The sequence below is a fragment of the Mustelus asterias genome, unplaced genomic scaffold (genome assembly GCF_964213995.1).
Source record: "Mustelus asterias unplaced genomic scaffold, sMusAst1.hap1.1 HAP1_SCAFFOLD_3365, whole genome shotgun sequence".
Lineage (NCBI taxonomy): Eukaryota > Metazoa > Chordata > Chondrichthyes > Carcharhiniformes > Triakidae > Mustelus > Mustelus asterias.
In genome coordinates, this window is record NW_027593310.1 from 11,111 (window position 1) to 34,708 (window position 23,598).

Here is a 23,598-nt window from a genome sequence, read left to right on the forward strand (position 1 = left end):
AACAATTAAAAGAAAGTCACATTCACTTAGAAACCAAGATTTTATTTATTCATAGAGAACATTTTAATGTATTACATTGAAGATGTAAATGTAATAACTTTGAAGCTATAAAATCATTCTATCTTCTCCAATATATAGAAAAAAAATGAAAGAAAAATATTAGATAAGCCATGTTTAAACTTAAAGTCTAAATTCAGGTTTAGAGTTTATAAAGAGGAGCGTCTAAAGCCGAAGCAGGTTTTTGAATACATGCCCAGTATCACTTTAAACTTTCTTTCATAAACAATGCAGGACAGTCTGATATTTGGTCAGATTTCAAATAATCCAGTTAAGTTTGGGACTACTCCAAGGATGGTACATTTAGTAACAATCCATCACAAACAGTTGTGCAAAATACTTTGAAATAGTGTATTCTCAGCTCAATGTGCTAAGCTGCAGTTTGCTTCACAAATATACAAAATGATACAGAATGATTTGACAGGTAACAGTCCCCAAAAGGCAGCTACAAGGACAAAGAACAGGATAGTTGCTGATCAAGTCATTCAGTTGCAACAAGATCCACTGGTCTGTAACTGACACAAATTAAAAATATATTGGCATGTCTCAGATCCTGAACAACTTCTATGGCAGTATTTGATTTTTTATGTGACACATTAACATCAGAGTGCATTTGTTATATCCAGCACCTTCTATTTTCCCTTTGTAATTAATCCATTCAACTTTCCACCACAGTCTAAGGACAATCTTTCTCCCTTGACTGCAATCTTCTTCTGATGAACCAATTAGACAAGAGGCTGCAAGGAATTCTGTCTCTCAGGTAAGAGTGGGTGGAACAACCTAGCTGTATCACAGGTGCACAACTCAAGCCTATCCTGTATACCTGGAATAGTTTCAATTCATTGCAAATTACAGGAGTAACATGCTCATTAACACACACCATTTCACCTGTTCGGCCTCCTCGAGCACATAAAAAATACTCAACTGGTATGAACCAGTTGGATAGAGGATATCTCCCACGAACAGTGCAATAGAGTGACTTCCTCATTCACATTTTGCTGAAAATTCTTCCGAAGGAAAGTATGCAGCTGTGGGAGTGGCACAGAGCCCAAGCAGTAACAGTTTGAATTTGTCCACCTCCAAGCTCGTTTGAGTAAGAAAAATGACTCAAACTAACAACATCCAAAGCATAATTCACCAACACAATACACTTTGTCAATCAGGAAGAGAGCTAAAGATAATTAAAGAGAGAGAGTGAGTCGAGGCTTAATTAGACAAGGAATCAGCGTCCACTGCTCTAGGAAATGGCACATTAATATTAAATTTAATGCAAGAAAATGCGACACTTTGGCAGTACCAGCTATACTGGCAACAAAAAAAAAAGAGTTCCTCTGTGGGAAAGCTTTCCATACAGGATACCATACTTATTAGAATTCTTAGGTTGTCAAGAGCTTGGATGACTGCGCACTGTTTAGATTTTGCTCATAACACTCATATGATTCCAATATTTATGTTTTACAAGCATGTTTTTGTTTTATTATTCCCATTACCTTCAGAGGTTTATCTAGCCCCAAGTAGCATGTTTCCATTCTCCTTTCAGCTTGTGATTGACATGTTGATTACTGATGGAAATTAAAATTAATATCAGTGTCACTGAGGTCCGCCCCCAAGTCACCACATCTGTAGTAAACATCTTTTTAAAATCATTCAGTGGTGCACTCTTCAGTTAGGAGACTAGCAGATAGTTAGAAAAGGCTTTGTTCAAATGCCGCAATTTTCAATTAGATGGCAGATTCCAGCCACAGTACAACTGGAAAATTCAATGAGCCACCCACCACAAGCGGTGGCTCATTCTTCATTTCAACTTTCGTACAGCCCCCAGATCACTAACTGCTTTAGTTTGTATATTGGAGCATATTCTGGTTCACCATTTTGTATGTGATATTATAAAAATATCTACGCTGTTTGCCCTAAAGGAAACTTTAAGTGCTAAGATGCCACCTCTTTGCAGAATGGATGCATTCCATTTAAAGAGAGAATCATTTCTAGATTAACTTTATAAGATAAAAGCAGAAAATGTTGGAAATACTCAGCAGCAGGTGCAGCAGCATTTGGGGAGAAATAACACAAATTAACATTTCAGGCTTGTGGCATTTCACTCGGGTTCTGATACAAGACCACAAAGCTGGATCGCCGGAATTCACCCGCCACAGAATCAGAGCAGGCGAGGGGCGGACAACGGAAGTATGCGTTGACCTCGGGTGGGAATTTCCGGTCTCGCTCGAGCAAGGCTGTAAATTCCCATCCATGGACTGTGCTTTTCTCTCCAGTGATGCCGTTTGACCTGTTTTTATTTCGGATTTTCAGCATCTGCAGTATTTTGCTTTTGTATAGGAGTTTCTTAAATAGCAGGCACCAATTTTATAAATAAATAAATTTTGTCCAAATTTCATTGCAATAGGGAACAATCTCTCACGCCCCCATGAAAAAAAAATGATCTTGGCAGTCAACATCTAACATGTTGCTCCTTTAACTTGCCTGTTAAACATCAGGATGCCAGAGCACTGGATTCTCAGGCAACATTCGCTTTTTATTAGATTCCAGTTGAGATTTTTTCAGAGACGGGGAAAGCTGTGCTGTAAATGTAATGCAATCTGTTATTCCCCACAATTTCTAAATGCAAATGTAAAAGTGGTGCATTCATGGCTTCTATTCCTACAAATAAAAAGCAATTAATCTCTCAGCTTCAATGGCAGCATCTAGAGGTCTCCAATAACATACAAGTACACAGTGATTTTAAAAATTGCCAGTTCAAAATACTGCTCCAGGAAACAGTATGCCTACAAGCAGATTAAAGATATTACTGCACAACTGAGGGCTTTAACTAGAAACAGAGGTGGTTATATAGCCTCTAGGTGGCAGTAACCATTTGCCTCATTCTGCTCTTCGTGAATCAGTCTCCATATTCTCAGTTTAGTAGGTAGGGTAGCTTCGAGCTATCACTTACTGTCTGCCATTTAGAAAAGGCTGAGAATGAAGGGCAAACTATACAACAGGACTATACACACGAACTATACACACACGAAGTGTTGCAAACAAAATTACACAGAACGGCAAAAACAGGTGTAATGGCATTTTTGTGGATAGATTTATGAGAACCAGCAATGTTTGTTTGGGTGAAGTTTTAGCCAGAAAATCCAGAAGGATTGACAGCCATTTCAACAGATAGGCAGACGAATGTCAAGAGTTACACCCAATGTGTCCAAACTTAAAATTCAGGCAGACATTGCAGGAAACAAATTGGTCACTATGACGTAAAAATAAATATATCTTTTAATCTTCAGCTTTACCATCAGTTACCAAAATTACCTGGTGATAAAGCTTGAGATTCAGTATCGACAAATTTGGAAGTTGGATACTATCAGCAGGCACTATAGACGGTATGGTTTTCACCAGTATTATGAGGGGTTAATTAAAACAGCCTGAATTCACTCTTTGCAGCCTTCACCCAGGACCAGTTCAACTGTTTAGCACCTGGGATCCTCTGTTATGATTTTGCTACTAGTCATTAAAGGCTCATTGCAATTTCTCTCAGAAAAACAGATCCCAGAGAAGTTCTGATTGGCACTTTCTAACATTCCTCATCACTGAATATTTAGCAGCAGCCCCAGTACAGTTGTCACATTCAATATTTCCCTAAACCTGCCTCATATGCCCGAGTAAATAAAAAATATATACTTATCATCTTACTTCATAAATGGTGCAATATAAAACAATGAATAGTGCAACATAAAACAAAGTTTATCTGCAAAAATTTACAGTTGAGTCATGAATGAAATGAAATTGACCTAAATCAGGTTTGTCCCTCTACTGCACTGAAGCAGCTGAGTTTTAAAATGGAACCTTTCCTAAAAGTGCTGGCTGTAAAGTGATTTGTAACATGGTGTATTAACCAAATAACCTCATCAGCTCTCAAATTACGACTTTCAGTACTTTATCCTGTTAAGAAATTGTGGAATATCAAGAAAGAAAGTTACACTTAATTGATTCTGCATAGTATTTAAATGTACAGCAAAATAAAGCAGAGTCAGGAAAAATATTCTGCAAACAATGTAATTATTCTAACCTTTTTTATAAATGTCAACTATGCCAAAACTTCAAAGTAACTTTTCATTGTTTGAACTTAATCCCCTTCCTGCTAGTTGATGCCTGATATTGTCACTTTGATGTTTCAAAAACAGTGCAGCTTCACAAATATCTCCCTCGCCCAAACAACTTCACCCGCCCTCCCCAACACCCTCAAGTTCCAAGCAATTCTAATAAAGAAATAACCCAGCTGACTTGAATTCTTCCTCCCTCTCTTTATATTTACAGAAGGATAGTGGTTGGCAGTTCCAAATTTGAGGAAAGAATGAGTGCATGTGTGACCTCTCAGATCAAACTATTCTGCAGTAAACCCACAACATGCACAATTACCAGCACATCTTATGGCCCTGATGACATTACCTTATGAATTAAAACTGCTGGGAGGCAGCTAGGAATCAGGCAAAGCCTTTCACTCCATTGAGAACATCATGATGCAGAGTATATTTTTTTGCCAACATCTTAGTGAAGCATTTAGGGAGATTTTTGACTTTTTAAAAAAAATCAGTGTAAATGTAAGTTCTGGCTGTTGGTCTGTGTAAAGTAGCCCCCAAAGCTAACCATTCCTGCCAATATGAGCCTGGTCCCCCATTGTAGGGCATGATTTACAACACAATATCAGTGCCCAAAAACAAGTAATTTTGAAGCGCTAACAGGTAAGAAAGGGAAGCCTTTAAATGAGCAAGTAGTACATCTACTTTTAGTAGACTCAGCAATATGTGGTAATACAGTCCCTTTTAACAACTTGTGACCTGCACATTTTGTTTTGGTCAAGGCTCTTACTCAAATCACCTGTTCGATCAGAAGCCACTATTTGGAGGCTTTGAATTGGAATGTTTCTTTAAAATTCAATAGGATGAAGTCACTTCATTTTATGTGGAGTTCACTCTCCATTCACAGTGTTACACCGTTATACATACAAATCCCAGGATTTGAGGTCTGCTTCCTTCTGGTATCTGCTGGCTGAGACCAATGTTCCACGGGCTACACATGGCATTTTCCTCTCTCCAATTTTTAACCGTTTCCGTTAAATAAAATATTGGAGGGCAGGAAACATAGTTTCAACATTTTGGTCACCAGAACTTTTCCACAGAATATTTTCAAAATTGATTAGCAAAAATAAACCAATAAATAAATCTTGCTTCACATTGTGCTGGTGCAGTATTTATCTACTGATCACAGTTACAAACGTAGCACTTCATCATGGGCTAGACTAGTACTACTATAGTCACATACCAGTATAGTTCCAGCTCATGGGACTGGCTTGAGCTAAATCAACCTATGCTGCAAGCCTCTGGTGAATTTTCCCCAGATTCTAGTATAGCCAGGAAATACTTTACATGAGGGATTGGCAAAACATTGAACTAACAGGGCAGCCCACCATTACCTTCAGGAAGTTTGCGGCCTGTTCAGAAGTGGAAAGCCCCAATATCTTGGTCACACACCAGATCAAACCTGTTCAGATGGCCCTAAGAATGGGAATATGACAGAGTGGAGGAAATTAAGAGGGACAGACCAGAGAGGAAGAGTGGCAAGATCTTTGCACATCTGTAGCCAGTCAGGACATTTTAGAAACATGAAGCTTATGTAGAAATACTCAGTCATGTTAATCAGATGTTTGTGCAGCACTGCATCATGCTCTGGGGCGATTTTGGAAGTCCAGGTATGAGAGTGTGCAACGTGACCCACTAATCTTCATATCTTCCAGTTAAAATGCACCAGCATTTGATTTAGCAAAAATGTTAAGTATCTTAGGTTTATGTTAGAGAAAATAGATCTAATGTACCCAAACGGCCCTTACCATCCTCTCCCAGAATTAACTGAACAGCTCTTTCTGCCATTCATTCACCAATTTGTCTCTCCACTAAATGGACTCAGTTCTTTCTTTGGGATGGAGGTACGAGATGCTCTGGTAATTCACCGGGCAAATCATATCCTTCGAGTTTTATCTTAATCAGGTGACAGGCCAAAGCAAATTCCTCATCATCCAGCATTCCATCCCGATCGTTGTCAGCCAGTTTCCAGATCTTCCCCAAGACAGTGTTTGGCAATTTAGACTTGACCATTTCTTTCTTTGCATTGTTCCCGCTGATTTTGCCATTAATTGGTGAGAGCATGTAGAAAATTTCATCATACTTTGACTTCTCCCTTGCCACAATCCACTCACTCTCATCTATTCCTGCGCCGGCACCCTCACCATACCCTTCATTAAAGGGCCCGTTAAGGTTGCCATCAAATGCCCCGCCCGTCACAGCCTGTGCTGGCTTGCTCGCCTCTTCTTGCCGGATCAGGTTCATCAGTTCAGCAATGTGATTGGCCAACATCTCATCCACTGCCTCCAGCAGCTTGGGTTTCAGAGTATGAAACTTGCTGAAGTCACAGGACTGCAGCATTTCCTGCCAAAGCAAAAAAAAATTAAACATTAAATAGCAGCAAAATCGAGTCAGTCCTGGCCACTAGTCCTTTCATATTCTGATCGAGGAACTACAAAATTTGTCCAGTTGCCAAATCACCAAGTATCATCTACTCAATCTGAATATTTGTCAATATTACAGAGTAACACAACATGGAGGGTTTGTTCTGCTGTTAGATTAGTTGCATTTAAGCAAAAGTTCGATAAACAAAGAGGAGAAACTTATGCCGGTAGGATTAGAAGAATGGGAAGAGGTTCATGTGCAGCATGAATGCCAATCTTCCATCCATACTAATATATCATCCCAACATCATAAGCTCTTACCTTTAAGTGAATTACTGAATTAGGCAGCAGAAGACATTCTGATGATTCATAATAGGTTTGTGATACAACAGCTCAGCACAAACACTACTCTTCCCTTCTCGAACCTCTCATTGGCCAGGAGCCTCCCCCACTGGGAAGAAACCCAGCTCTTAAATACAAGCTTCAATGAGCATCACCTGCTCTCAATTCACCGTGAAGCTAGCCTTGATTTACCCTTTCCAACATTGACAACATCATGTGATAACCTTTTTATGTGGCACCTTATTGAATGCCTTTTGGAAATTCAAATACTGGTTTTCCTGCTTGTTACATCCTTAAAGAACTCAAAATAAATTTGTCAAACACCATTTCTCTTTCACAAAACCACGTTAATCCTGCCTGACTGCTATGATTTGCTAAATATCCTGCTGCTACCTCATTAATAATGAATTCTAACATTTTCCCAATGACAGATGTTTAAGTCGCGTATATTTCCTGCAATCTGTTTCCCTCTTTTTTTTTTGAACAGTTGTGTTACATGTGCAGTTTTCCAATCCATTGGCACCTTTCCAGAACCTCGGGACTAGATTACAACCAATGCATCCACTATCTCTGCAGCATAACCCGAGGATACAGGCCACATTTTAGCCCTATTAGTTTTCCTAGCATTTTTTCATTGTCATTATTTCAAGTGCCTCCCTCCCTTTTACCCTTTGATTTTGTACTGTTCTTGGGATGCTTGGAGGAACCGTAAACCAAAATAACTGAATTTGTCAAAAGACACCCAAATGAAAAAGTTATCAATGAAATTTCACTTTTTGTCATTTTTACTTTAACACAAATAAGAACCAACAGAACTTAAACATGAATTAACAGACAAATGATTCTTCAAATAAAAGGTTAAATTTCATAGCCTGGGGAAGATGCTCTTTCGGAGAGTCGATGCAGACTTGATAAACCGAATGGATTCCCTCTGCACCTTAGGGGTTCTATTCTGTGGAATACCCCAGTTCACGATTTGGTCATTTCTGGGAATACACCCAGCCCTTTATTGTCTCTGAGCTAATCATACAGCTTTCCAGGTATGAGACCTTATAGGCCAGCTTGCACAGTCCCTCGAGGAGTTCCTGTCCTTACTGCCAACCAGAAAAACTGAACTCAGTGATTTCTTCTTCTTCAATTTCTCTTTGTCTCTGACTGCCTTCACTTTGTATCAGCGAATGTGCGCTGATCACCTCTGCCTGGAACTCTCTTTTTGCGTCTGTAAACCACACAGCTTTTGGTCTCAACTTCCTTTCTGCTGGTACTGCTTCCAGGTCAACAATTGCCAGGTCACATGAACCAGTACTTATTATCCACGGAAATTAAAACTGATCCCTTTACAATTGACGCAAACTCATAAAAAAATAATCTGAAAGGTGATTTTATTGAAATATATAAAATTCATACAGGGCTTTACCGAGTAGGTACAAGGAGGATGGTTTCCTTGGCTGGAGAGTCTAGAATCAAGTGGGAGCGATCACAGTCTCAGAATAAGGGGTCAATCATTTAGGACCGAGACGAGGAGAAATGACAAATATTTGGAATGCTCCATCTCAGAGAGCTGTGAATGCTTGGGAGTATGTTCAGTGCTTGGGAGTATGTTCAGTGCTTGGGAGTATGTTCAGTGCTTGGGAGTATGTTCAGTGCTTGGGAGTATGTTCAGTGCTTGGGAGTATGTTCAGTGCTTGGGAGTATGTTCAGTGCTTGGGAGTATGTTCAGTGCTTGGGAGTATGTTCAGTGCTTGGGAGTATGTTCAGTGCTTGGGAGTATGTTCAGTGCTTGGGAGTATGTTCAGTGCTTGGGAGTATGTTCAGTGCTTGGGAGTATGTTCAGTGCTTGGGAGTATGTTCAGTGCTTGGGAGTATGTTCAGTGCTTGGGAGTATGTTCAGTGCTTGGGAGTATGTTCAGTGCTTGGGAGTATGTTCAGTGCTTGGGAGTATGTTCAGTGCTTGGGAGTATGTTCAGTGCTTGGGAGTATGTTCAGTGCTTGGGAGTATGTTCAGTGCTTGGGAGTATGTTCAGTGCTTGGGAGTATGTTCAGTGCTTGGGAGTATGTTCAGTGCTTGGGAGTATGTTCAGTGCTTGGGAGTATGTTCAGTGCTTGGGAGTATGTTCAGTGCTTGGGAGTATGTTCAGTGCTTGGGAGTATGTTCAGTGCTTGGGAGTATGTTCAGTGCTTGGGAGTATGTTCAGTGCTTGGGAGTATGTTCAGTGCTTGGGAGTATGTTCAGTGCTTGGGAGTATGTTCAGTGCTTGGGAGTATGTTCAGTGCTTGGGAGTATGTTCAGTGCTTGGGAGTATGTTCAGTGCTTGGGAGTATGTTCAGTGCTTGGGAGTATGTTCAGTGCTTGGGAGTATGTTCAGTGCTTGGGAGTATGTTCAGTGCTTGGGAGTATGTTCAGTGCTTGGGAGTATGTTCAGTGCTTGGGAGTATGTTCAGTGCTTGGGAGTATGTTCAGTGCTTGGGAGTATGTTCAGTGCTTGGGAGTATGTTCAGTGCTTGGGAGTATGTTCAGTGCTTGGGAGTATGTTCAGTGCTTGGGAGTATGTTCAGTGCTTGGGAGTATGTTCAGTGCTTGGGAGTATGTTCAGTGCTTGGGAGTATGTTCAGTGCTTGGGAGTATGTTCAGTGCTTGGGAGTATGTTCAGTGCTTGGGAGTATGTTCAGTGCTTGGGAGTATGTTCAGTGCTTGGGAGTATGTTCAGTGCTTGGGAGTATGTTCAGTGCTTGGGAGTATGTTCAGTGCTTGGGAGTATGTTCAGTGCTTGGGAGTATGTTCAGTGCTTGGGAGTATGTTCAGTGCTTGGGAGTATGTTCAGTGCTTGGGAGTATGTTCAGTGCTTGGGAGTATGTTCAGTGCTTGGGAGTATGTTCAGTGCTTGGGAGTATGTTCAGTGCTTGGGAGTATGTTCAGTGCTTGGGAGTATGTTCAGTGCTTGGGAGTATGTTCAGTGCTTGGGAGTATGTTCAGTGCTTGGGAGTATGTTCAGTGCTTGGGAGTATGTTCAGTGCTTGGGAGTATGTTCAGTGCTTGGGAGTATGTTCAGTGCTTGGGAGTATGTTCAGTGCTTGGGAGTATGTTCAGTGCTTGGGAGTATGTTCAGTGCTTGGGAGTATGTTCAGTGCTTGGGAGTATGTTCAGTGCTTGGGAGTATGTTCAGTGCTTGGGAGTATGTTCAGTGCTTGGGAGTATGTTCAGTGCTTGGGAGTATGTTCAGTGCTTGGGAGTATGTTCAGTGCTTGGGAGTATGTTCAGTGCTTGGGAGTATGTTCAGTGCTTGGGAGTATGTTCAGTGCTTGGGAGTATGTTCAGTGCTTGGGAGTATGTTCAGTGCTTGGGAGTATGTTCAGTGCTTGGGAGTATGTTCAGTGCTTGGGAGTATGTTCAGTGCTTGGGAGTATGTTCAGTGCTTGGGAGTATGTTCAGTGCTTGGGAGTATGTTCAGTGCTTGGGAGTATGTTCAGTGCTTGGGAGTATGTTCAGTGCTTGGGAGTATGTTCAGTGCTTGGGAGTATGTTCAGTGCTTGGGAGTATGTTCAGTGCTTGGGAGTATGTTCAGTGCTTGGGAGTATGTTCAGTGCTTGGGAGTATGTTCAGTGCTTGGGAGTATGTTCAGTGCTTGGGAGTATGTTCAGTTCTTGGGAGTATGTTCAGTGCTTGGGAGTATGTTCAGTGCTTGGGAGTATGTTCAGTGCTTGGGAGTATGTTCAGTGCTTGGGAGTATGTTCAGTGCTTGGGAGTATGTTCAGTGCTTGGGAGTATGTTCAGTGCTTGGGAGTATGTTCAGTGCTTGGGAGTATGTTCAGTGCTTGGGAGTATGTTCAGTGCTTGGGAGTATGTTCAGTGCTTGGGAGTATGTTCAGTGCTTGGGAGTATGTTCAGTGCTTGGGAGTATGTTCAGTGCTTGGGAGTATGTTCAGTGCTTGGGAGTATGTTCAGTGCTTGGGAGTATGTTCAGTGCTTGGGAGTATGTTCAGTGCTTGGGAGTATGTTCAGTGCTTGGGAGTATGTTCAGTGCTTGGGAGTATGTTCAGTGCTTGGGAGTATGTTCAGTGCTTGGGAGTATGTTCAGTGCTTGGGAGTATGTTCAGTGCTTGGGAGTATGTTCAGTGCTTGGGAGTATGTTCAGTGCTTGGGAGTATGTTCAGTGCTTGGGAGTATGTTCAGTGCTTGGGAGTATGTTCAGTGCTTGGGAGTATGTTCAGTGCTTGGGAGTATGTTCAGTGCTTGGGAGTATGTTCAGTGCTTGGGAGTATGTTCAGTGCTTGGGAGTATGTTCAGTGCTTGGGAGTATGTTCAGTGCTTGGGAGTATGTTCAGTGCTTGGGAGTATGTTCAGTGCTTGGGAGTATGTTCAGTGCTTGGGAGTATGTTCAGTGCTTGGGAGTATGTTCAACACACAGATCGATAGATTTTCAGTTACTAAAGGAACTAAGCAATTATGAGATAGTGAAGGAAGGTGTAGCTGAGTAAGATCAGCCATGATCTTAGTGGAACAGGCTTGATGGGCTGAGTGGCCTACTTTAGTTCAGTGGCGACTGCTTTTAACACAGTCCATGTCTCATTCCAGAAACATGAGGAAATGCAAAGGAACTCCCACGTCCAAGAAGAATGCAACATTATTTGACCTTTAAAGAGTGCCAAAGCGCTGCCATTGTATTCTCCCATTTTTTAGTGCGTGTGTTTACACCAGAGACCGTGCCATGAATTATTTCCAAACTTTTCAAACAATTTCACTGCACCGACTGCAGCTTCCTCACGCATAAAAAAATTGTTTCTTTGTTTTTCTGATTTTCTTCCAACGTTTAAGCTATGGATTACAAATTGGACACCGCAGAATGTACAAGTTTTGTTCTAAACCCTTGGTTTTGGGAACAAGGATTTCCATGTAAGCAGAAATGAAGCATATTCCTACTTAACTATTCAAAAGCTTCAGCCCAAAGGCTTCACTCCTGATGTCCTCAATCTGCAGCAGAAAAGCCAGAGTAAGATCAGTCGCTTGAAATATTCAGTATGAGGAACATGGAAACAACCCCAGGCCCTGAGCTCAAAATTTTATTGCTCTTGCAAGTGAAGTTTTTTAACAACAAAAACTAAGCTGTTTTCTGTTTTCCTTTCCGTTTTAAGTCCAACTTCTGGTTAAATGTAAAGCTTACTGGTTCAACATGCCTTTTGCTCTAACATTTCAAACTGATCAGCATCAACACTTCTGACAGGAAGTGTATGTAATCATCTCAGCTAAAATACTGAGATACTCACTGCAGGAGTTCCTCGGGACAGTGTCCTAGGCCAGACCATCTTCAGCTGCTTCATCAATGACCTTCCTTCCATCACAAGGTCAGAAGTAGGGTTGGTTGCCGATGACTACACAATGTTCAGCACTATTCACGGCTCCTCAGATACTGAAGCAGTCGATGCCCAAATTCAACAAGACCTGGACAATAAACGGGAGGACACTGAAGTCCCCCACCTAGTCCACATTATGTGCCCTTGCCACCTCCAATTTTCTAAACTCATTATCTTTGCCAGAAAAAAAGTTGAAAATAGGGAAATTGTTTTACGATCATACAAGTGCAAGTGATATATAAACATATACCACCACTATCTACCATCTCAACTCAAACCCACCACTGTTTCCCAGGCAGATTTAGAGGCATTATTACTGACAAGCCTTAGTTTCTAGCACGCTTCAATGTCCCAGGAGGCCCCTGCATGTGCAGTTGGGAAGATTCGAGAACTCTCCCGCCTGAGATCACTAATACTGCAGTCCATGTTATAAAGGTTAATATCGACAGTTTCAATTTCAGAAGCCAAAAGTCCATCATGATCAGCTTCCAGTATGAGACACTCCTCTATACGTCAGTAAATGCCAGTGCTTGCACACCCTCAAACTCTACTGGGGTCAGGGTTGAAAGTCTGCACTATAACTGCTTGACTCATGTTTTCACTTCATTAAACAGGATGTCGTTTGTACCTCAGTCAAGATAGAATTACCTCTCTTCTTGACATGGCAGGATTTTTGGATGTGGAAGGCAACTTCAAAAGCAAAAAAAATGCTAATGAGATAAAACGCCTAAAGATCACCCATTATGCAAACAGCTCATCCTCTCTCAACATCATGTCCCTCAATATATACACATCACACAAAAAAAATAGACATATTCTACAAAATAGATCTAGTGTACACAAACACTGGCCTAGATATGAAGCAAACCTACAAACGCATAAGCAATATACCAATTGTATTGGGATGCCAGCAGGTTGAACACATATCTGTCAAAAAATTGAAACATTAGCTCAATGACAATTGGCTCATTCATCAGATATTGATGTCAGGTATTGGTCTACCTCATGTGAACTTCCACCCAATCTAACCTATGCCCTCTTGTGGCAAATATAGGCACTGCAGTGGTGTAAATATTCACACCACTGGGTTGCATCATTATTATAGGATCTGTTTTACCAAGCATCAGACAATAGCGGCTTTTACATGCACATCAGATTAGCTCCGAATAGCCCCAACGGTAACATTAGTATCTCTGACTCCCATTTCAAGCTGCAGAATCATTGATGTAGTGCCAGCAAGATAAATTAGCTGATATAAACATGGAGCATTGCCCAAAAATCTCCTGTACTTTTCAATTTCACATCAAAAACTACAAAGCAGACCAAAAAGATAACGATGAACTGCTGACGTACATGGCTCAGGTAGGGTGGAGAAAACCACAGATAGGTAAAGTGCAAGCTGCTCACATCTTCATGTATGCTGCTTCAGCCTCGCAACTTGGAACATTTATATTATTGAAAGTGAAGGTCTTTTTACCACAGGATAAAACATTTTGCCAAACAGGCCTGATCACATTCTGGTGAGATGGCATGCATTGCTCAGTATGACTGGAATGGTCTGTGCTGCCTAGGGCTTAGTGATGGAATCACAGATCGTGAGCTGCGTGGGACCAAAACGGCATTAACAGTGCTTCATAAAATACTTAGCGAGTTTGGCGATCTACTAAAAATGGTTACTATTTGTATGGAATCACTTAGTTAAATAGCCACAGGCCTAAAATACCAGTGTTAAATATTTAATTAAAAGGGATTTAAGTTGGCAGTCTCATTACCTGTTAGAAGGAAAAAGGAAAAGGTTTGATGAACAACCGTGGTGAACAGAGGCCCGGAAACTTTAATATCCATTTAAATCTGATGTTAAATGCACTAAAATAACTGTAAAGCAGAGTAAACAACTTGAGCTCCACATGACTGCTCAGGAAGTGATAGTGATGTGCCACTTCAGCAGGATGGGGAATCAAGCATTATGTCTGTGAAGTGTCTCCAACTCATTGTTCAACTCAAACTTCCAGAATGAGGCACAGACGGAGACAATCTGACACTGCAGGAAGACAGCAGTTCCTGGGGCGAGAGTTTGAGAGTGCAATCAGAGAAGGCAGTAGTGACCTAGTTATCATGGGGTGTGCAGAAAGACAAAAGGAAAGGTTTGAACAGGATCACCAAGTCCAACTCTCACTCAAAATTTGGAGTTCCAGTTCCAGTGGAGAGAGAACTATGGGCACTTATGGCATTAGAATATCAGAATTCCAGCATCCGCTGTTTTCTGCTTTTATAGAAGAAATTACACTATAGTCCCAGGTGAGGAAGGTGTGTGACTTGGCGGGGAGACGACAGATGGTGGCATTCCCATATACCTGCTGCTCTTTCTTGGTTGAGGTAGCAGGTTTGTTAGATGTGGTCAAAGGATGCTTGGTAAGTTGCTTACTGCAATGCATCTCGTGGACGTACACATAACAACCATAGTGCATCAAAGTTTATTTGTTAGTGTCACAAGTAGGTTTACATTAACACTGCAATGAAGTTACTGTGAAAATCCCCTATTCGCCACACTCCGATGTCTGTTTGGGCACACTGAGGGAGAATTTAGCACGGCCAATGCACCTAACTAGACACGGACAACGTGCAGACTGCACAGACAACGACCCAAGCTGAGAATCGAACCTGGGTCCCTGGCGCTATGAGGCAGCAGTGCTAACCAATGTGCAACCATGCCACCTATGGTGGAGGAAATGAATGTTAAAGTGGTGGATGGGGGTTCTGACCAAGTGGGGTACTTTGTCCTAGATGGTGTTGAGCTTTGAGTATTGTTGGAACTGCGCTCATTCAGACAAATGGAGAATATTCCATCACATTCCTGTCTTGTGCCTTGTAGATGGTGGATAGGCTTTGGGGAGTCAGAAGGTGTGTTACTTGATGCAGAATTGCCAACCTCTGAACTGCTCATATAGACACAGTATTCAAATGGCTGGTCTAGCTCTGTTTGGACCAAGGACATAAAGGGCTGAGGACCAAGGGGCTGAGTGGTCTCGGCAGAACCAAACTGAGCATCAGTGAGCAGGCTATTGCTAAGTGCCACTTGATAGTACTGTCAATAACAAAGACTCTGCTGATGATTGAGAGTAGTCTAATGGATTGTAATTGAGTTAATTGGATTTGTCCTGCTTTTGTGAACAGGGCATACCCAAGTAATTTTCCAAATTGTCAAGCAGATAACAATGTAGTTGTCATGGAACAACCTGGCTAGGGTTCTGGAGCACAAGTCTTCAGCACTATTGCCAGGGTGTTATTGGGGCCATTAGCCATTGTTGCGTCCACTACACTCAGTCATTTCTTATCAACGGGACTGAATTGAATTGGCTGCAGACTGGCATCTATGATGGTGGGGCCTCAGGAAGAGACCGAGACATATCATCCACTGGGCTCCTCTAGCTGATGTTTACAGATATTACAGCCTCCTCCCATGTGTTAGGCTCTCCCATCATTGACGTCAGGGATGGGGCCTCTTCCTCTTGTTTGCTGAATTGCTCACCACCATTTAAAACTGAATACAACAGGAATCCGAAACTTTGCTTAGCTCTATCTATTGCATGCTGCTTCCACTGTTCAGCTTGCATTTAGTCCTGTATTATAGTTTCACCTGATTGGCACTGCATGTTTTTGTACGCCTGATGCTGCTTCTGGTATGCTCACCTGTACTCATTGAACCAGTGTAGATACCCTACATTTAATCGTGATAGTTGGGTGATTGAGAAGTCAGGCCATGAGATGTGGCGGAATGCAGATCTGTTGTTGTTGATGGTCCACAATGCATCATGAATGCCTAGATTTGATTCACCAACACAGGGAAATGGTAAGTGGCATTGAGCAGGGAGTTTCATTGCCCATGTTTGACCTGATGCCCTGAGACGTTTATGAGTCAATGTTGAAGACTCTCAGGGCCATGCCTCCCTGACTGTATATCAATGTGCCACTACCCCTGGTGGGTCTGTTTTGCTGGTAGCAAAGGACACACCCATGGATGGTGATGGAGCAGTCGTGGATATTGGCTGTAAGTTATAATTCAGAGACTATATCAGGCTGTTACTTGACTTGTCTATGGGACAGCTCTCCCAATTTTGGCACAAATCCTCAGATGTCAGTGAGAACTTTGCAGGATTGATAGAGTAGGGCGTGCCTTTGACATTTCCAGTGACTATGTCGATGCCAGATAGTCTGTCTGGTTACATCCTCTTTTTAAAAAAAAACTTTTCTGTAGCATTTTAATACAACTGAATGGTTTGTTTGGCCATTTCAAAGGGTATTTAAGAGTCCACCACATTGTTGTGTGCCTGGAGTCATGTGTAGGCTAGACTGAGTGAGGACAGTACATTTTCTTCCTTGAAAGACATTAATGAGCCAGATAGTTTTGTACAATAATCTAGTAATTGCATGGTCACCATTATGGAGTCTAGCCTTTTATTACTGATTTATCAGTTACTTGAATTTAGATTCCATCAGTTGCCTTGGTGTAGGGAAAGATAACAGCAGCTCAGGTTCTTCCACTGCTTCATCAATGACCCTCCCTCTAGCTTAAGGTCAGAAGTGGGGATGTTCACTGGTTGCAGTGTCTTCAAAAACATTCATGACTTCTCAGATGCGGAAGCAAGCTGTGTCCATAAATACCAAGGTGCGGGCAATGTTTGCTTCAGCTTCCATGTGGCAAGTAACACTTTTACACCAAAACGACCATTTCCAACAAAAGAGAATCTAACTATTTATCTTTGACACTCAATGGCATTATCATCGTTGAATCCCCAACCAACAATATTCTGGGGGTTACCAATGACCAAAAACTGAACTGGACCAGCCATACAAATACTGTAGCAACAAGATTAGGTCAGAGGCTGGGAATTCTGCAGCGAGTAACGTGCCTTCCAACTCCCCAAAGCCTGTCTACCATCGATAAGGCAGGAGTGTGATGGAATACTCACCACTTATCTGGATGAATGTGGCTCAACACAACACAAGAAACTCAACAACAACCAAGACAAAGCAGCCTGCTTAATTAGTACCCAATCCACCATCTTAAACATTCACTCCTCAACCACTGATGAACAGGGCAGCAGTATACAAAGAACAAAGAACAGTACAGCACAGGAAACAGGCCCTTCGGCCCTCCAAGCCTGTGCCGCTCCTTGGTCCAACTAGACCAATCGTTTGTATCCCTCCATTCCCAGGCTGCTCATGTAACTATCCAGGTAAGTCTTAAACGATGTCAGCGTGCCTGCCTACACCACCCTACTTGGCAGCGCATTCCAGGCCCCCACCACCCTCTGTGTAAAAAACGTCCCTCTGATATCTGAGTTATACTTCGCCCCTCTCACCTTGAGCCCGTGACCCCTCGTGATCGTCACCTTCGACCTGGGAAAAAGCTTCCCACTGTTCACCCTATCTATACCCTTCATAATCTTGTACACCTCTATTAGATCTCCCCTCATTCTCCGTCTTTCCAGGGAGAACAACCCCAGTTTACCCAATCTCTCCTCATAGCTAAGACCTTCCATACCAGGCAACATCCTGGTAAACCTTCTCTGCACTCTCTCTAACGCCTCCACGTCCTTCTGGTAGTGCGGCGACCAGAACTGGACGCAGTACTCCAAATGTGGCCTAACCAGCGTTCTATACAGCTGCATCATCAGACTCCAGCTTTTATACTCTATACCCCGTCCTATAAAGGCAAGCATACCATATGCCTTCTTCACCACCTTCTCCACCTATGTTGCCACCTTCAAGGATTTGTGGACTTGCACACCTAGGTCCCTCTGTGTTTCTATACTCCTGATGACTCTGCCATTTATTGTATAACTCCTCCCTACATTATTTCTTCCAAAATGCATCACTTCGCATTTATCCGGATTAAACTCCATCTGCCACCTCTCCGCCCAATTTTCCAGCCTATCTATATCCTGCTGTATTGCCCGACAATGCTCTTCGCTATCCGCAAGTCCAGCCATCTTCGTGTCATCCGCAAACTTGCTGATTACACCAGTTACACCTTCTTCCAAATCATTTATATATATCACAAATAGCAGAGGCCCCAGTACAGAGCCCTGCGGAACACCACTGGTCACAGACCTCCAGCCGGAAAAAGACCCTTCGACCACTACCCTCTGTCTCCTATGGCCAAGCCAGTTCTCCACCCATCTAGCCACTTCTCCTTGTATCCCATGAGCCTTAACCTTCTTAACCAACCTGCCATGTGGGACTTTGTCAAATGCCTTACTGAAATCCATATAGACGACATCCACGACCCTCCCTTCATCAACCGTTTTTGTCACTTCCTCAAAAAACTCCACCAAATTTGTAAGGCACGACCTCCCTCTTACAAAACCATGCTGTCTGTCACTAATGAGATTGTTCCGTTCTAAATGCACATACATCCTGTCTCTAAGAATCCTCTCCAACAACTTCTACCATGGACGTCAAGCTCACTGGCCTATAATTTCCTGGGTTATCCCTGCTACCCTTCTTAAACAACGCGACCACATTCGCTATCCTCCAATCCTCAGGGACCTCACCCGTGTCCAAAGAAGCGACAAAGATTTCCATCAGAGGCCCAGCAATTTCATCTCTCGTCTCCCTGAGCAGTCGAGGATAGATGCCATCAGGCCCTGGGGCTTTGTCAGTTTTAATGTTCCCTAAAAAACCTAACACTTCCTCTCTTGTAATGGAGATTTTCTCCAACGGGTCAACACCTCCCTCCGAGACACTCCCGGTTAACACGCCCCGCTCCTTCGTGAATACCGATGCAAAGTATTCATTTAGGATCTCCCCTATTCCCTTGGGTTCTAAGCATAATTCCCCTCCTTTGTCCCTGAGAGGTCCGATTTTCTCCCTGACAACTCTTTTGTTCCTAACGTACGAATAGAATGCCTTAGGATTCTCCTTAATCCTGCCTGCCAAGAACATTTCGTGACCTCTTTTTGCCCTTCTAACTCCCCGTTTGAGTTCTTTCCTACTCTCTCTGTATTCCTCCAGAGCTCCATCTGTTTTCAGTTGCCTGGACTTAACGTACGCCTCCCTTTTCATTTTAATCAGATCCTCAATTTCCCTGGTTATCCACGGCTCTCGAATCCTACCTTTCCTTTTTACAGGCACATGCCTATCCTGCAGCCTTATCAATAGTTCCTTAAAAGACTCCCACATGCCAGACGCGGACTTACCCTCGAACATCCTCTCCCAATCAACATCCACCAATTCCTGCCTAATCCGGCTATAGTTAGCCTTCCCCCAATTTAGCACCCTGCCCGTAGGACAGCACTCATCCCTGTCCATGACTATCCTAAAGTTAACAGAGTTGTGGTCACTATTTGCCACATGTTCCCCTACCGAAACTTTGACGACCTGACCGGGCTCATTTCCCAGAACTAGGTCCAGTATAGCCCCCTCTCTAGTCGGGCTATCTACATACTGTTCCAAAGAACCTTCCAGTACGCATTTTACAAATTCCTCCCCGTCCGGACCCCCAGCTCTAAGCACCTTCCAGTCTGTGCCAGGGAAATTAAAGTCCCCCACTACAACAACCCTATTTTTTCTGCACCTATCCAGAATCTCCTGACATATCCTTTCCTCCACTTCCCGTGGGCTGTTGGGTGGTCTGTAGTACACCCCCAGCATAGTGACTGCACCCTTCCTGTTTCTGAGTTCCACCCACAGCGACTCAGTACATGACCCCTCTGAGTTGTCTACCCTTTGCACCGCGGTAATATGCTCCTTAACTAATATCGCTACTCCCCCACCTTTTTTAGCCCCTCCGTCTCGCCTAAAACACTTATACTCCGGAATATTCAGCTGCCAGTCCTGTCCTTCTTTTAACCAAGTTTCCGTCACCGCAACCACATCCAAATTCCGCATAAGCATTAAGGCCCTAAGTTCGTCTGTTTTACCCGTTACGCTCCTCGCATTGAAGCAGATGCACTTCAGATCTCCAGGCCCACTCAGGTCATCCTCCTCCAGAGTGCTCCTCTTCTTAGCTAGCCTTGCCCTGGCCCCCAGCTCAACCCCAGCCTCAGTATTTACTGACCTACTGTTTTGTTCCCCACCCCCCTGCCACACTAGTTTAAATCCTGCCGAAACACTCTAGCAAAACTCCCAGCCAGGATATGTGCTCCCTTCCAGTTGTGTAACCCATCCTTTCTGTACAGTTGCCATCCTGACTTGAAGATTTCCCAGTTATCTATGAATTTAAAACCCTCCCTCTTGCACCAGTCCTTTAGCCACGCGTTCAACTGTAGAATCTCCCTGTTCCGAGCCTCACTTGCACTAGACACCGGGAGCAGTCCAGAGATTGCTACCCTGGAGGCCTTACTTTTTAGCCTAGCACCCAATTCCCTGAATTTCTCTCGTATGACCCCCCTGCTCTTCCTACCTACATCATTTTCACCAATGTGTATAATCACATCCGTTTGACTACCTTCCTTTTTAAATATGCTTCCTACCCTCTCGGAGACATCCAGTACCCCGACACCAGGAAGGCAGACTACCATCCTGGATTCTCGTTCACTCCCACAGAACCGCCTGTCCGTGCCTCTAACCATTGCGTCCCCCACAACTATCGCTCTCCTAAACCCCTTCTTTCCCTTCCGGACCCCTGAGCCTGTCTCCGTGGAGGCGATCTGGTCCTCGTGGCTTACCCCTGGAGGGTCATCCCCCTCCACAGAATCCAAAACAATATACCTATTTTGGAGGGGGACAACCACAGGGGATCCCTCCACAGACTGCTCACTCCCTTCCCTTCTCCCATCTGTTGCCCATCCCTTTCTTTTATGGGAGACTGCCACTGGGGTACTTTCTGGCACATCACCCTTCTGACTATTACCCCTCCTAACTGTGACCCACGTGTCTTCCTTCCGAGACCCTGGTGTCACTACCTGACTATAACTTTTATCTATTAATCTCTCATTTTCCCTAACTAAACTGAGTTCATCGATATATTCCATATGTAAGAAGCACTACAGAAACTTGCCAAGCCTCCTGCAACAGCACGTTCCAAACCCACAACCTCTACTACCTGGAAGAACAAGTACAACAAATGCATGGGAACGCCACCACCTGCAAGTTCCCCTCCAAGCCACACACCATCCTGACTTGGAGCTGCATCGCTGCTCTTTTACTGTAGCTGGATCAAAATCCTGGAACTCCCTCCCTAACAGAACTGTGGGTGTACCTACACCATGGACGGCAGCGATTCAAGGCAGCGGCTCACCACCACCTTCTCAAGGACGATTAGAGATCGGCAACAAATACTGACCTGGCCAGCAATGCTCACATTCCATGAAATAATTTTCAAAAAGCTCACTGTAAAAAAAAAAAGTTTGCAGAATTCTAGGTTCTAATCTGGGTTATAGAATATAAAGGCCATGAAGTTATGAAGAATCATTTAAGAAATCATTTTTTTTCCATTAAGATGACACAGATTACAGAGTGATTTGACTGAAGTGTTTATATTTATGAAAAAATGGGATGTGATTGTTAGAGCAAGAAGTCTCGCAACACCAGGTTAAAGTCCAACAGATTTATTTGGTAGCACGAGCTTTCAGAGCGCTGCCCCTTCATCAGGTGTGTGGCACTCACCTGATGAAGGGGCAGTGCTCCAAAAGCTCATGCTACCAAATAAACCTGCTGGACTTCTCTCTGTGCCCACTCCAGTCCAACGCCAGCATCTCCACATTGTGATTGTTAGAAGCAGACAGTTTCGAGCAGTTGAGTCCACATGGAAGGGCCAGAGATTCAAAGTTTAATGTAAAAGAGATTTACAACAGTGAGCAGGAGGAACATGTTCACATAGAGAGCAGTCAGGCTTTTGAATTCATTTCCAGGTTTAATAGTTAAAGCAGAAGTCACGTCAATATTTATTAGATTGGATAAGCAAATGAAGGAGAAGGGAATTAATAGATCTAGAAACAGGGTAAACATGATCTGGATTATTTATTCACGTGGAGGGCAAGCACCAGGTCAGATAGGTTGAGCTGATTGGCTGTTTCCATGTTGTAATGTCTATACCTAACTGAACAAACACTCTTTAGCTCCCCCAGTTTCTATTCTTCTATTTTGGTACCAACATAACATCTACCTCACTAAAACGTGGAAGTGCAAAGGGAATACTCAGGATCATTTTTTTAAAAAAAACAGAATAGCAAGATTAGTTTGTGATAAATCTGTAAATTAATTCTAGATATAACAGTCAAATCCTCACACACCCAGCCTCTCTTCCCGTAAAAAATTGCACTGTTCCCGGTACACCATCAAGTGGAAAACTATTGGAGAAATTAATTTACATCAACGTACCTGCATCTTTCTTACGTTGGGAAAATCCCCAGCAGAAATATTATGTTCCTGTTGGAGAGTGAAATATATCTCCGGAAGTCTACTTATCATCTCCTTCTTCTTTACTTCTTTCCCAAACATTGCTGGCATCTCCTTCTTCAAATAACTGATGATGTAGGCATGAACCTGGAAAGCAATACGGGTAATGATTAGAAAACAAAATTCAATACCCAGTGTATCCTTCGTATTCATCTACTGTAGATTAAAAGTTTTGCATCTATACATACTTCCTGTCAACAAACATTACTTCCTTTGCTCATGTCATGATCACCTTTTTGAGTCAACATTTACATTATGACTTGATTATTTACAATGGAAACTTTGTAAACTTCACACAACACCTCCTGCCAGTGGTGGCACTGCAGCACACAAGTTCTGACCCTCCCAGCCCATCAGTCCCTATCTCACGAGAAACTCATCCATTCCAATCAAGTTTCTTTCTCTGCTTTGCACATTATTCAAGATTTTCTATTTAACTACAAATAAATAAAATTACCAAAAGTTGTATTTGCAGCAGGAAGAACAAAATGCATGATTTAAAATGCTGGATGAATTCTGCTGGACAATACAACTATGGTAAGAAGTCTCACAGGTTAAAGTCCAATAGGTTTATTTGGCAGCACAAGCTTTCGAAGCGCTGCTCCTTCATCAGGTGAGTGAGGACTTGTGTTCACAAACTGGGCATATACTGACACAAACTCAATTTACAAGATAATAGTTGGAATGTGAGTCTTTACAGGTAATCAAGTCTTAAAGGTACAGACAACGTGAGTGGAGAGAGGGCCAAGCACAAGTTAAAGAGATTTGTATTGTCTCCAGCCAGGACAGTTAGTGAGATTTTGCAAACCCAGGCAAGTCGTGGGAGTTACAGATAGTGTGACATGAACCCAAAATCCCGGTTGAAGCCGTCCTCATGTGTGCGGAATTTGGCTATCAGTTTCTGCTCAGCGATTCTGCGTTGTCGTGTGTCGTGAAGGCCACCTTGG

At 42.9% G+C, this 23,598-nt stretch overlaps 1 protein-coding gene across 1 annotated transcript; it reads right to left on the bottom strand.

Moving 5' to 3' along the window:
- Positions 1-29: 29 nt before the first annotated feature.
- Positions 30-22,734, bottom strand: LOC144490495 (EH domain-containing protein 1-like). Its single transcript, XM_078208236.1, has 2 exons — positions 22,574-22,734; positions 30-6,536 (listed from the first exon to the last, which is right to left on the bottom strand). Exons 1-2 carry the CDS (start codon positions 22,700-22,702, stop codon positions 6,015-6,017), a joined length of 651 nt encoding a protein of 216 aa, XP_078064362.1. The 5' UTR covers positions 22,703-22,734; the 3' UTR covers positions 30-6,014.
- Positions 22,735-23,598: the final 864 nt, after the last annotated feature.

What these genes read in the sequence shown, in the direction of transcription:
- LOC144490495 (XM_078208236.1), bottom strand. Translation starts at nt 22,702, where the DNA reads ATGCCAGCAATGTTTGGGAAAGAAGTAAAGAAGAAGGAGATGATAAGT. An exon ending in CCAACGTAAGAAAGATGCAG is followed by an intron (nt 6,537 to 22,573) that starts GTACGTTGATGT and finishes TTGCTTTGGCAG; the next exon opens with GAAATGCTGCAGTCCTGTGA.